We start from the raw sequence: 15,825 nt of genomic DNA, 5'->3' as shown, positions 1-15,825 counted from the left end.
CAGGTTAGTGCAGTAGTTAGCAGGTTAGTGCAGTAGTTAACAGGTTAGTGCAGTAGTTAACAGGTTAGTGCAGTAGTTACCAGGTTGGTGCAGTAGTTAACAGGTTGTTGCAGTAGTTACCAGGTTAGTGCAGTAGTTAGCAGGTTAGTGCAGTAGTTAACAGGTTACTGCAGTATTCAGCAGGTTAGTGCAGTAGTTAGCAGGTTAGTGCAGTAGTTAACAGGTTACTGCAGTATTCAGCAGGTTAGTGCAGTAGTTAGCAGGTTAGTGCAGTAGTTAGCAGGTTACTGCAGTATTCAGCAGGTTAGTGCAGTAGTTAGCAGGTTAGTGCAGTAGTTAGCAGGTTACTGCAGTATTCAGCAGGTTAGTGCAGTAACAGGTTAGTCCTCAACACCCCCTCCCCCAGGCACTACGCCATCGAGTTCCCCGCGGGACAGTCAGAGTTTGCGCTGGCGCGGCGGCTGCGCTGCTCTCCCATATACAGCGAGCAGGAGGCCCTGGGTGCTGTCTTCGGGGCCAGGATGGGCTTCGAGAGGCCCCTCTATTTCGACCCACACCATAAAAGTATTTCACCAAAATAATAAAAAATAGAAGTATTTTTAAATAAAGTATTTAAAGGTATTTCGATAAAAAAGTAACGAAATAAAAGTATTTCGACCATAATAATTCACAGAAGACCTGCACCATAAAAGTATTTAGACAATAATATCAGTACTGATATTATTACTTCAGTGAGAACTGATCAGTGTGATATTAGTATCTGTGAGTATTGATCTAATTAGCGCATTTTCTCATTTATGGAAAAAATACCTTATTGTGCTCGTCATGTCCGTCCATCAGTTTGTCCGTCTGTCTGTCCGTCCGTCCGTGACTTCACGTACGGACGAGAAAATGCGCTCTCTGTCACTCACTGCAGCGAGTACTGAGTTATATTTTTAATCCTAATAATTTGTATATCAGGAGGTGACCCGCCAGCGCAGATGCCGGCTGGGACGTTCCGTAAGCCCGCCTTCCTGGACGCTGTAAGGGAGGAGTACATCGCGTGCAGGGAGTGCGTCGGACTCATCGACCTCTCGTCCTTCACTAAAATTGACATTACGGTGCGTAATTATTCGTTAATATCCACAAAATATTCTACTTATATCCACAAAATATTCTACTTATATCCACAAAATATTCTACTTATATCCACAAAATATTCTACTTATAGCTATGAATGTTTAACACATATGCAAGAATTGTTCAATCTACAAGCCTAAAATATTCAAGCCAAATCCAAGAATTATTCAACCTATATCCATAAAATATTCAAACCATATTCAAGAACTAATAAACTTATATCTTTATAATGTTAATTAATATAGGTTAGAAATCTAATTAAATTAATTATATTTTTTAATTATATTGTTATAGTCAAAATTAATAATTAATAGAGGATTAATTATTAATCCTCTCGTCATTCCACAAAATATACATCACGGTGAACAATTCTTCGTAAATAACCAGAAAACATTAAATTTGTATGCAAGAAATATTCAACCAAGATAAAAAACAAATATTCAAGCTACATACGAAAACTATTGCCAGTCCTTTTCACTAGACATAATGGTGAGAAATTATTTTCTTTTCATAATATCTACTCATATTCATTACTCAACCAGTTGTGTGGTGACAGTTAACCTGTTGAAACATACTAATCAATATGTTGTAACCTTGCTAAGCGTTGCGGGACCAGTTATTTAGGTTTGATCAGAGTGCTGTAGTCGTAAAAAGTAGAGAGTTGTAAATTATTGTCAACATGACAAAAGTAAAATTACTGTGAAAAAATGTAGCTCAGTACTCATTGCAGTGAGTGACAGTGAGCGCATTTTCTCGTCGACGAAAACTTGAGGTCACGGACGGACGGACAGACAGACGGACGGACGGACATGGCGAGCACAATAGTGCATTTTTTCCATAAATGAGAAAATGCGCTAAAAAGAAGTGCGGACTGTGAAGAAGAGCGTGGCATTATGATACGTTCAAGATGGTAATACAACGTCTAAAAAAATTGAACATGTATGAGGTTTTGTTCAACGCAGCCTTCATTTTATTAATTTAAAGACAGTTATAGATTATAAACTCTAGGTTATGCGACCGTGAGCAGGAGACGGGATTGCATATTTATTGAGGCTATTGACATTTTGTTTATTAGTTCCGTTATTTGAAATATTTGGCACAAACTATACGAAAGATAATATATACACTGAGAATATATCGCACTCTGATGAGTAATGTACCTGGTAATGCATGAGTTTGTGACACCTTGAAGGTTTCCTCCTCTAATAAGTAAATTTCTAACATTTTCTAAAAATTCATAATCCCTTAGCTAGTATTTAGGGTAAAGAATTATTCTTCTATTTGTTTTCTTTTGTAAAAGGAAGATTTGTTGGTAAGTTATAAACTGTGTAAGTACGAAATGATGAAATTCTCTTGGGAATCTTTCTGCGTGAATTCTTCAGTAATGTCAAGATATTCTATCTTTAAATTGTGTAATTATTCGTCTCGTCTTGGAATTTTTCTGTAAATCCTTGGTCGTGAATTATCAATTTACAATTTGATGGGAATTTGAGTTTATGTTTTGAATGAAAATATTCACAAAATTTCACTCACGAAAATGTGCAATGTTGGTGAAATCACTGGTCGCTCTATTGCAAAAATTCTCACGAAATTGTGTGTCTACTTTCTCTTCCTATTAATTAGTTGTGTGTCTACTTTCTCTTCATTTTAGTTCACTTCCTAATAGCCATAGCTCAATTTGAAAATAATTGATTTTCTTTGTCGAAAAACCCATGATGAACGTGGAATGATCGACGTTCTCGCGTTGAGTGTGCTTGTTAATGAGATGGCGTTGCAGTGAGTGTGCTTGTTAATGAGATGGCGTTGCAGTGAGTGTGCTTGTTAATGAGATGGCGTTGCATTTAGCGTGCTTGTTAATGAGATGGCGGTGCAGTGATCGTGCTTGTTAATGAGATGGCGCTGTAATGACCATTCTTATCAGTGAGATGGCGTTATAATGATCACACTAACGTCACACTAACGCTCGTCACGCTGCAGAGTGTTGGTGATCACTCTGAGGCTGACCTGGACTCGCCCCAACGCGTGGTTGTGAGTTCGCTGCTCAGTCAAATTTTTGTCCTTATTCCTTATTTTGTCCACCCGGGCTAATGACGTTGGAACCAGGGTTTGTCGTTAAAAAAACGTTTATTATGTATTTATTTCATTTGAACGACGTTGAAACAACGTTGGTCGCGAAAAGAAAACTTTTATTGCGAATTAATTTAATTAAAACAACGTTGTGACAGGTTGATTTCGGCGAAAAACGTTTACTATGAATTGATTTGGATAAAACTACGTTGATTACAAATTTATTTCATTTGAACGACGTTAAAACAACGTTGGTCGTGAAAAGAAAATTTTTATTGTGAATTGATTTAATTAAAACAACGTTTGGACAGGTTGATTTCGGCGAAAAACGTTTACTATGAATTGATTTGGATGAAACTATGTTGATTACGTATTGATGTTGTTGAAAAAGTGTATAATCAAGGTTATTTCAACGTCTGTAGCCTAGTGGGAGGCCAGTTGTTCCCACACTGTGATATACCAAAACTTTGTGATATTGTCAAAATTTTCAGGAGTGCAATATATTTATCATTTTAGGGGCAATTTATCGAAGCTGGAAAATCTCTATTTTGTTCTAAATTTTCGGGGACTATGGAGAGGTGAACTTTATTTCGAGTTTCTATTCCGGAATATTCTTCTATTCACTGTTAACAATATGAGTTACTGGGGAAACATGCTAATTGTATCATGTTAAATTATACACATTAAAATGTATGGTTAATATTGTTTAAATAGTGACACACTTTCTTAACGTAGCAATAATAAATAATAAACGTTCCTTTAGCCCACACGAGGCTAAAATTGGTACAAAGTCCCGCTCATTTAAGTGAGTGTAGGTCGACGGAGGTGACACAGTTTGGGAACCGCTGGCAGAGTCATAATTCCCATTCCTGATCTGAGCTCCAGCGGTAATTGGTTCCCGTTCCTGGTGCCAGCTTCGTCCTTGTTGCATCGCTTCCATGTTCGCAATAATTCCGAAATGTTATCCATGTTTAGGCATGAACTCTTCTCTCTCTTTTAAATTACCATGAGTTATTTTTTATTCGGGGACTCGAGGAATTTTTTACCTTTTTGGTTCTTATTTTTTCAATATTGGGCTATTAATGTTTTCTCTTTTTTATTTAGTTTATTTACCATTTATTATGTAGATGATTCATTCCTATATTAAGACTCTTCAATTTACTATTTTTCGTTGCAGTCCCTCAGAAAACTTGCAACATAATTTCCTCCTTAACAAAAAAAATTCCGATTAAGAATCATTTTCTTTGAACTTCAATTGTTTTTTGGCCATATTTTTTTAGGGATTTTTCACAAAAAAAATCAATTGAATTTGCTTGCCTTCTTTTATCATGTGTCAAAGACCTTATTATTCAGATTACCTAATTCACAGCTTTATCTCCATTCCCTGGTTGCATTACAATTTTATGAATTAATACTATAACCTCCTCCTCTTTCCTGAATTATTTTCATTCATCTTTGATTTCTTTATCATCCTAATCGTCTCAACTTTTTCAGCAGCAGTGCAAAAGATAATTCTGCACAAAGTTATGCTTTAATAATTATCCCTCAAACCTCTTCTTAATTTTAGTTAAGTTCTGATTACAATCAATTATTAAAATTTGTTTAATTGTTTCTAAATATTACAATACATTTCCAGGTAAGTTGTCCAATAGGAAGGATTTTTACCGTTATTCGGGATGCCTTTAATGGTCTAATTGGTTCTGTTATTAACAGCTTTATTCTCAGTGATCTCTCGGCCTTTATGTATATAATCTTGTTGCTGCTATGTAATATATTTGTTTACATGTTTCCATCAATTTCAATATCGCTTTTGCTTGTGCTGCTATTTATAGCTGTAGATATTGCTGCTGTTTTTGTTGTTCATATCTATTGATATGGCTGCTGTTGTTCATCTCTGTTGACATGGCTGCTGTTGTTCATATTCTTATCTGTTGACATGACTACTGTTGTTAATATTCTTATCCGTTGCCATGGCTGCTGCTGTTCCCGTTGTCTGTTCAACAGTAGTTGATTTTCCCCACATTGAATTTAATGTGCGGTGCATGTTGCTTGAACATGACTGCTCATCGTGCATGATAAATTCACATGACAGTGAATTTTTTACAATAATATTACTCTGTATAGAAATATTTTTTCTCTTATTTTAATATTTCTTCTTATTTTAATATTACTTCTTGTATAATTATTATGACTTATTCTTAAATCTTTATTATCATTGCACTCATTTTTTTGTATCCAAACAGATACCAAAGTAATTCATCAATTTAATATTTTATAATATAAATTAATATTCAATATTGTACTGGTCACTAACTGTAAGTACGTGCTTGGCAGTAACTGTCAGTACGTGCTTGGCAGTAACTGTCAGTACGTGCTTGGCAGTAACTGTCAGTACGTGCTTGGCAGTAACTGTCAGTACGTGCTTGGCAGTAACTGTAAGTATGTGCTTGGCAGTAACTGTCAGTACATGCTTGGCAGTAACTGTAAGTATGAAGGTACAACTCATTTTGTAAGTTGGTGATCAATGCTTACTTATATTACTTTAATAATTAGTGAATTTAATGTTTCTAACTAAAATGTTAGAATATTAATCATTTTAATTTTGTATAGTTTGCATAATTGATGTTCAGTTTAGACATGCTTTAGTATGTAGGACTCTAGCCGTTATCAGCTTGTTCCCTAGATCCTCTAGTCTCCCCCAGAGTTTTATGTATAAACAATCTTTTACTTCATTCATGTTTTCACGACATTCACAGTCGCAACATTCAATACACATTCATACTTACATGTTATTTATATTATCAGTGATAGGGTATTTCATGCTTAAAGACTCACTCAATATTATAATTGCCAGTAAAATTCAAAGGAGACAACTATTTTTAAGGCCTCAAATATGAATAATTTAATCAAAATCTTTATTTTTGGTTTGTATCTAATTTGTATTAATATATTTACATATCTCAGCACATTTATTTAGTTCAGGTTGAGCAATTTTTATAATCATGTTAAAAAAGTTTAATATGTACTTTGATGAATATGATAGAAAAATTCTATTTTTGGCTTATTTAAAGAGAAAATTTTTGAAGCTTCATGTAAATTTTTTAACAATTTTCTTGCTTGATCAGACTTGATTATAGATTATAGACTTAATTATTAATTATAGATTATATTAATTATAGATTCGTGACCATTATCCTTCAACTTGATTCAGGCCGAGACATGGCAGACATTTTTATTGTAATTATGACTTCCAAGATAATTTGTAAATTAGAATATGTGTTACTATTTTAGTTTAAAGTTTAAATTTTTATTTTAGTAGGTATACACATTTATTTCTCAATTTTTTTATTGATTCACATGATTCTCCTAGAAATTATACATCCAGTTAATGAATATTTGTTCATTTGAGTTTCTGCGAACCACGCCTCACCACCCAATGAAGAAACTTCCCATACAAAAAATCACAATCATTCACTATTTTTTCATTTAAAAAGTTTAATTTTCACCATCAGGTCGAACAAATGTAGAACCAATTCACTTGTTAATGATCCTCACAATGAATTAACAACCCAACGAATCTCAATGACTCTCTAATTAAACAAGTCAGAACCACCCCTCAGGCTTATTCATCTGAATCACCACTCAGAGTTATTAACATAAGTACCTATCGCCCATCTAATCTATTATGCCAGAATCACCTTTGCGATTTAATACACTGAAGCAGTTCCCTAGATTTAATACACTGAAGTAGTTCCCTAGATTTAATACACTGAAGCAGTTCCCTAGATTTAATACACTGAAGTAGTTCCCTAGATTTAATACACTGAAGCAGCTCCTGAGATTTAATACACTGAAGCAGCTCCTGAGATTTAATACACTGAAACAATTCCTGAGATTTAATACACTGAAGCAGCTCCCGAGATTTAATACACTGAAACAACTCCTGAGATTTAATACACTGAAACAACTCCTGAGATTTAATACACTCGAATAAATCTTCAGATTTAATAGTTTGATCCTGTATCCTGATCAGGGTTCAGGCATGAGTCATCATCAAGAGTGGGAGGAGAAGGTAAAAAATCCTATTTTTGTTCACATTTTGTAGAGATTATTTTATTTCTAGTGGCTTCTGTGGACAGTTTATTCTGCTTGTAATTTGTTGTTGCTTATAAAAATTATTGATGGTTTACTTTATTTGGATTCTTCATTTTCTTGATGTTTAAGTTTGGGTATCTAATCATTATATATGGTAAATGATGGGCAAAGTGAAGTTGATGTATAACATTATTTGTTAACTCATATATACAAATTGACAACAAAATCACAAACTCATAATTGGAATGCAAATTCAGTGGAAACAAAAATGTTAAAACATAATGGCAATTTATCTAAATTTTGAATTTATATTCCAAAGTGCCTTGCAATTTTACATGAAACTATTGCACAAAAAATGCATCTATATGGCTCACTTCAAAATAACTTTATTGCTTTCTATTTTTACCTTGACAATATCTCCTCTAATTTTCATTTAAATGATTAATAAACTAAACTTTTATCCCTATAATTCAATACTTTATTAAAATATTTTTAATTTTAAACTATTAGCTTTATCACTACTTCAGGTAATAATATATTTGTAAATATGGGGACATTTTTGTCAGCTAGACCAAAGTGCATGTAACTTTGCATGAATATTTTCCTGTTGAATATTTGTTTCATGAAACTTATGAATAATTTTCTTCATCCCTTTTATAGACCCCCATGCTTTAGCTTACTCCCTCAGCTTAACTTCCTCTTTTAACAATGACTTCTTATGAGTCTTGGTTGCTTTTTAATAATGACTTATTAGTATTAAATCATGACATCGTTTTAACATTGACTTTTTAGATTTGTGTCATAGCAAATATTTAACAATGAGTGTTGATAGCTTTTGAACTGTTTGACAGGGAACTGTTGCTCTCAAGCTGTATTCAAATTGTTATTCTGAGCAGTTATATAACAGTTGCTTTCAAACTGTTATTCTGAGCTGTTAACAGTTGCTTTCAAACTGTTATTCTGAGCAGTTAACAGTTGCTTTCAAACTGTTATTCTGAGCAGTTAACAGTTGCTTTCAAACTGCTGCTCTCAACCATCTCTATGAATGGCAACGTTTTCTGCCCTCCAAAAACACTTCACTATTAATAATTTATTCATTAATTTGTTTTTTCTGTGGGGCAAATAAACTATTGAATTGTAAACCTTTGCAATTAAATTTCATGTAAACCTTTACTTAGTTAACTGCATGGACTGTGACAACTGTCTGCTCTGCTTTTGATTATCAGCAAAACTACACAAATATTATACAGTTCAGTTTTGGGTGTGGTAATATTTGTATTGATGCTTGGTGTATATGTATATTTTTCTCTGGTATAGATGCTTGGTGTATAACTGTATTTTTATCTTTGTATAGATGCTTGGTTTATTACTGTATCTCTATCTTTGTGTAGATGTTTGGTGTTTAACTTTGTCTTTATCTTTATCCCTTGTATAGATGCTTGGTGTATAACTGTTCTTTATCCCTTGTAACCCCAACCCCGTCCTTGTAACCCCCAACCCCGTCTTTGTAACCCACAACCCCGTCTCTAACCCCACTCTTGCCCCTTATAACCCCATCCCCATGTAACCCCCGTCCCTATAACCCCCAACCCCGTCTCTGTAATCCCAACCCCATCCTCATGTAAATACACTCTTGCCCCTTATAACCCCATCGTCATGTAAGCCCCGTCCCTGTAACCCCAACCCTGTCCCTGTAACCCCAACCCCGTCCCTGTAACCCCAACCCCGTCCCTGTAGCCCCCAAACCCCGTCCGTGTAACCCCACTCTCCCCCCTTATTACCCCATCCCCATGTAACCCCTGTCTCCGTAACCCCACTCACCCGTCTCTGTAACCCCCTCTCACCCCTTATCACCCCATCCCCTTATAACCCCCCGTGCCCCCAGTCGTCAGGGGACGAGGTGGTGGGGTACCTGCAGAAGCTGTGCAGCAACGACGTCGACGTGCCCGTGGGCGGCGTCGTGCACACGGGCATGCAGAACGAGCACGGCGGCTACGAGAACGACTGTCTGCTCATCAGACGAGCAGCCAACAGGTACGAGCACGGCGGCTACGAGAACGACTGCCTCCTCATCAGACGAGCAGCCAACAGGTACGAGCACGACGCGTTCATCCTGAAAATATATTTCTTCTTTAAGTTATCGAATAAAACCAATAAGATTGCGCTTCAATCTGGCCTATGTCCTAGAAACACATTTTAAGGTTATTTGTCTTATTCTCAGCCAATTGTTATAACCGCACGAAATAACATCATTGTCATTTTTTTCTGTCGGTTTGATGGTTTTGTTTATTTGTGAAATGATGGTGTAATTTACGAAGTGATTTCCCGTATAATTTTTTGCACAGATACCTGATGCTCGCACCAACCATCCAGCAGACCAGGGTTATGGACTGGCTGGTGCGACAGGTAAGAATTCCTTTGCGTTATTTTATATCAAACTTTACTTCTATGAGGTAATAAAAAATTAATATATTAATATAAAAAATTAATATATTAGCCTAAAAACAATAGTGTCTCGATATGTTAATAATCGCTGTACATACTAAGTATCGCGGTTCTTAATAATCATCGTGGCTGATATAATGATAGTATAGGTTAATATATAGCAAACATATGATTAACGCTGAGATTCGTGCACGCTAGTTAAAAGTCAGAACTCCTGACGATCATTTCCTTAACTCCATTAAAAATGGAGATTAGAAAATATTAGAAAATATCTTTTCTAATAGGTATTCCATCAGTTTAATCCGTACAATTTTGGAAAAATATTCAGACCATGAAGTTATTTTACATACCTAATAAACATAAATGAAAATACGAGTAATGGTGCACACGAATTAATATATAACGAAAATATGAGGAATGGTACATACGTGTTTACATGTGACGTGTGACGATTTTAGTACAGGCAAACCCCAGCACCAATGTGGTTTGTCTGACTATTATGTAATTTACTTATAAATCAACTGTATAGGTATAGTTTTATGTGATTTCTAATTTATATAATGAAATTACAAGTTAAGGCGACATTAGTGCAGGTAAGTATTGACACCAATGTGGCCTTTCCTGCTGACTTATTGTAGTAATATTCCATTGATTGTATGTAATTATTTCTATTTATTCTATTTATTTCTAAAAAAGCATATAGTGCAGGACAGCCTCGCAATATATATTTTGTACAGATCAGCCTCGCACTCCGTTCCAGACCTAATATTCCATTAATTGTATGTAATTATTTTTATTTGTACTATTTATGTATAAAATAACTCATAATGACGACATTGGTGCAGGTCAGCCCCAGCACCAACGTTGCACTGTCAGAAATATTGTATAATATTCCATTAAATTCTACGTACTTCTTTATTTGTATTATATATTTCTAAAATAACTCATAATGGCGACATTGGTACAGGTGAGCCCCGGCACCAACGTCGCAGTGTCAGACATCACGTCGATGTTCACGGTGCTGTCCGTGGTGGGGCCAAAGTCCCGCGACCTGCTCACGCTGCTGTCCAACGCTGACCTCAACTTCTTTGGCCTCATGGCTAAAGTGGGTGCCTTATTCTTAATTTATATTTAACTATGGTCTGTGTATTTAAGTTAATTAAGTAGCATTAAGCTGTAGTATGCTTTAATAATAATAATACATGGTGCTTAATCAACTTCTTTGGTCTCATGGCTAAAGTGGGTGCCTTATACTTATTGGATATTTAAGTGGGTGGCTTCTACTTAATGGATATTTAAGTGGGTGGCTTCTTCTTAATGGATATTTAAGTGGGTGGCTTATTCTTAATGGATATTTAAGTGGGTGGCTTCTACTTAATTCATATTTAACTATGGGATGCGTATTCAAGTTCATTAAGTAGCATTAAGCTGTGGTATGCTAATAACTTAATACATGGTGTGGTCTCCAACTTAATTAATATTTATGTGTGGTATTGATTTGAACATAATGGACATTTAGCTATGGTGCTCTTCTTCAATTTGATTAAGCTATTGCTTGCGTCTTCAACTTAATTAACATTAAGCAATGATGTTTATCTTCATAGTAATTGGTTAAAGATTTGCTTAGTTTCTGGTCTTCAACTGACTACGTAAGAATTAATATTTCGAAACCTCAATTACCTGACGTTTTGTTAAAGGCGCTGGTAACATTAACTCAATTGACATTTTGAAGAAGCGAATTTTTAAATTAATGAGTTAGCAATATAATAAGTTGCGAGTTCAGTTTGAAACTTGTTTCAACAGGCATTCTCAGTTCATGTGCATTGGAAATGCAACTGGAAAGTTCGATTCATCAGTTTAGTTTCTCTCACGTATTTTTCACTAAAGGTTAATTATAGTATTTTTATTGTAGGTACACTATTGTACGTTGTATCATTTTAATGCATTAATTAATATTTCGTTAGTATTTGAAAATATTTTATTCACTGAAACGAAATTCCACAGTTTTTTATTCTCAAATATATTATTTATTATTATTATGTTCAAACGCAGGAGATTCATCTGGGCTACGCATCCGACGTACTAATACTGTCATTCACCCACATGGGGGAACCTGGGTACACACTCATCATACCGTCTGAGTACACCCTACACATCTACAACCAAATACTCAAGGTGAGATGGGTACACACTCATCANTCACGGTGAAATAACTTTGTTTCACGGTGAAATAACTTTGTTTCACGGTGAAATAACTTTGTTTCACGGTGAAATAACTTTGTTTCACGGTGAAATAACTTTGTTTCACGGTGAAATAACTTTGTTTCACGGTGAAATAACTTTGTTTCACGGTGAAATAACTTTGTTTCACGGTGAAATAACTTTGTTTCACGGTGAAATAACTTTGTTTCACGGTGAAATAACTTTGTTTCACGGTGAAATAACTTTGTTTCACGGTGAAATAACTTTGTTTCACGGTGAAATAACTTTGTTTCACGGTGAAATAACTTTGTTTCACGGTGAAATAACTTTGTTTCACGGTGAAATAACTTTGTTTCACGGTGAAATAACTTTGTTTCACGGTGAAATAACTTTGTTTCACGGTGAAATAACTTTGTTTCACGGTGAAATAACTTTGTTTCACGGTGAAATAACTTTGTTTCACGGTGAAATAACTTTGTTTCACGGTGAAATAACTTTGTTTCACGGTGAAATAACTTTGTTTCACGGTGAAATAACTTTGTTTCACGGTGAAATAACTTTGTTTCACGGTGAAATAACTTTGTTTCACGGTGAAATAACTTTGTTTCACGGTGAAATAACTTTGTTTCACGGTGAAATAACTTTGTTTCACGGTGAAATAACTTTGTTTCACGGTGAAATAACTTTGTTTCACGGTGAAATAACTTTGTTTCACGGTGAAATAACTTTGTTTCACGGTGAAATAACTTTGTTTCACGGTGAAATAACTTTGTTTCACGGTGAAATAACTTTGTTTCACGGTGAAATAACTTTGTTTCACGGTGAAATAACTTTGTTTCACGGTGAAATAACTTTGTTTCACGGTGAAATAACTTTGTTTCACGGTGAAATACTAACTTTGTTTCACGGTGAAATAACTTTGTTTCATGGTGAAATAACTTTGTTTCACGGTGGAATAACTTTGTTTCACGGTAGAATAACTTTGTTTCACGGTGAAATAACTTTGTTTCACGGTGAAATATCTTTGTTTCACGGTAAAATTACGTCACATTGAAAAAGTTAAACATTGTTTCACATGAAATTACGTTACAATCACATTGAAATGACGTTATTTAACAGTAAAATAACGTGGATTAAACATTATTCCGCGTTGATGAAAAGTTGTTCCACGTTGTTTAAACGTTAATAAAATGTTTTTCCAACGAAATCAACTTCTGAACAACATTTTTTCAACGTCGTTTGCTCTGAATTAACAAACGACAACCTGACTATTTTCTTCTATAAAACTCAAGCCACCGCGTCGTTGAAACATTGATCAAACCACGTTGAAATAACATCGATCAAACCACGTTGATATAACATTGATGATGCGACGTTGAAATAACATTGAGCAAACGTTGTTCCAACGAAATTAACTCGTGATCATTGTTGTTTCGGAATCGTTTGCCTGTAGGACAGAACTTAATTTCGTTGCTGTGTTTATATGATATCCGTTTAATATCTCTTTTTGTATTAAGTTAATACGTGTTTATTAACTGCTTTATTATTTATTGAATTAACTTCTTCATTATACGGTAACTCAAGTTATATAATAAATATACATTAACAGAAGGACTATTAATAGTTTATTAATTTAAAATATCATATCCTCAAAATAGTTCCTTCGCGATGAAGGCTGCGGCAGTTTGATGCAATGTCATTTGGTAACAATTCTGCAATTTAATACGTACTTATTTTAATTCACGGAAATGCTACTTTGTGTGGGTTGCTTTATTTCAATTATAGTTTAGTAACTAACCATATCCTTTCTTCTTGTAATAATTTGTTGGTCTAATTTCTATACGAACAGAAGGGACTACCTTGTGGGGATCATTATAATTAAAAATTTATTTAATATATCTATATTAACAGAAGTACTCGTAATAATTCATTTAATTTATCTATATTAATAGATAGACTCCTTTCTAGGGATCATTATAATTTAATGAAAGTTTATTGAACACTTGTGGTAACAGTTTTACCTCGAATAATATGTTAATATAATATATGCAACAGAAAGATTACTTCGTGAAGATCATTATAATTTAATAATTCATTTAATATATCTATATTAAGAGAAGCAGCTGAAATAATATATTAACATAATATATACAACAGAAAGATTATAAAATAATATAATATATGCAACAGAAAGATTACTTCGTGGAGTTCATAATTTAATACCCTACGTAATTCTTTTAATATATCTATATCAAGAGAAGCACCTGGAATAATATATTACCATAATATACACAACAGAAAGATTATATAATAACATAATATACACAACAGAAAGATTACTTCGTGGGGAAGTTCGCGCTGCTGCGTCAGGCGCATCAGGGCGTCAAGAAACGTCTCGTGCACCTCACCCTTACGTCACACTTCGACCCTGACGTCGACGTCTGGCCCTGGGGCGGCGAGCCCATCTACAGGGACAACGTACACGTCGGCCACGTCACATCCACTGCGTCAGTATTGTTTTACTATATATTACAGTTATTTTACTACATATATAGTGCATTTATTTTACTATATATTACATTTATTTTACTGTTTACCGGTATTCCATTTATCTCTTGCCACAACGGCAGAAGTACTTTCCTATATATACCCTATACCTTCTTTATAATAAGTGTCGTATATATCTTACCACAGCAACAGGATTCCATTACGATATATGTCATATATCTCTTATATATTTAAACATTGTATGTTTGCCAGCATTTTTCAATTACTTCATTATCCTATATTTATGTATTAATGATGAACGCTATAAATAAATTAAATATCGATGACCAGGTTCGGGTTCACGCTGAACAAGATGGTGTGCGTGGGATTCGTGCGCCACGCAGGCGGGGACTTCGTGTCGCCAGACTACGTGACGGCTCCAGACGTGCGCTACGAGATCGATATCGCGGGACGACGTTTCCCCGTCCACGCGTCCCTCCAGCCGCCCAAGATCCCCATCGCCAGGATGGACGGCATAGCGACCTACCGCCCACGCGTCCGCGGCATTGTCAAATAAATACATCCATACAGACATCGTCATGCATCCATACAGACATTGTCAAATAAATACATCCATACAGACATCGTCAAATAAATACATCCATACAGACATTGTCAAATAAATACATCCATACAGACATCGTCAAATAAATACATCCATCGCCAGGATGGACGGCATAGCGACCTACCGTCCACGCGTCCGCGGTGTCGTCAAGTAAAGCTTCGCTGCAGCAAATTTCGTGTATCAAGTTAGTGAAGTTAACTTAATTATTCACTTTAAATCAAATTTGAAAACAAGATAAGTAAAGCTTCGCTGCAGCAACTTTTGTGGATTCCGCTATAAAAATTCCATTTATTTTCTTTGCGCAGTATTTAAAATTTAATTAGGAAGTACACTTATCATAAATTTTAGCCGGCCAACTCAATTGAGAAAAATAAATCACGGAATTTGTCCGGAAAAAATGACCGTCTGGCAACCCTGTTTAAAAACGGTAGAAAAAAATGAAATAATAGTACAAGATGAAGTAATCGGAATCAAAGTGTTAATTATCAAATTTGAAAACAAGATCTTCGCTGCGCCAACTTTTGTGGATCAAGTTTGTGAAGTTAACTTACTTATTCACTTTAAATATCAATTTGGAAAACAACATCTTCGCTGCAGCAACTTATGTGGATCAAGTTAGTGAAGTTAACTTATTAACTTTAAATATCAAATTTGAAAACAAGATAAGTAAATCTTCGCTGCGCCAACTTTTGTGGATCAAGTTTGTGAAGTTAACTTACTTATTCACTTTAAATATCAAATTTGAAAACAAGATAATTTGCGGTTCACGGCATTAACTAATATGG

At 34.9% G+C, this 15,825-nt stretch overlaps 1 protein-coding gene across 1 annotated transcript in view; it reads left to right on the top strand.

The window, feature by feature from the left end:
* The window catches only part of LOC108668364 (pyruvate dehydrogenase phosphatase regulatory subunit, mitochondrial), a 23,668-nt gene extending 8,597 nt beyond the window's left edge, over positions 1-15,071 (top strand). The window contains exons 11-20 of the mRNA XM_047885202.1: positions 407-564; positions 961-1,100; positions 3,097-3,147; positions 7,220-7,258; positions 9,167-9,315; positions 9,627-9,687; positions 10,694-10,831; positions 11,779-11,901; positions 14,260-14,435; positions 14,767-15,071. Of these exons, the coding sequence (XP_047741158.1) occupies positions 407-564; positions 961-1,100; positions 3,097-3,147; positions 7,220-7,258; positions 9,167-9,315; positions 9,627-9,687; positions 10,694-10,831; positions 11,779-11,901; positions 14,260-14,435; positions 14,767-14,992 (1,261 nt within the window). The 3' untranslated portion in view covers positions 14,993-15,071. The remainder of the gene's footprint in view (positions 1-406; positions 565-960; positions 1,101-3,096; positions 3,148-7,219; positions 7,259-9,166; positions 9,316-9,626; positions 9,688-10,693; positions 10,832-11,778; positions 11,902-14,259; positions 14,436-14,766) is intronic.
* The last annotated feature ends 754 nt before the right edge of the window (positions 15,072-15,825 follow it).

This window comes from Hyalella azteca, unplaced genomic scaffold (genome assembly GCF_000764305.2).
Source record: "Hyalella azteca isolate HAZT.00-mixed unplaced genomic scaffold, Hazt_2.0.2 contig17297, whole genome shotgun sequence".
NCBI classification, from domain to species: domain Eukaryota; kingdom Metazoa; phylum Arthropoda; class Malacostraca; order Amphipoda; family Hyalellidae; genus Hyalella; species Hyalella azteca.
Note: the sequence above shows the minus strand (reverse complement) of the source record. Positions and strands in the feature narration are given on the sequence as shown.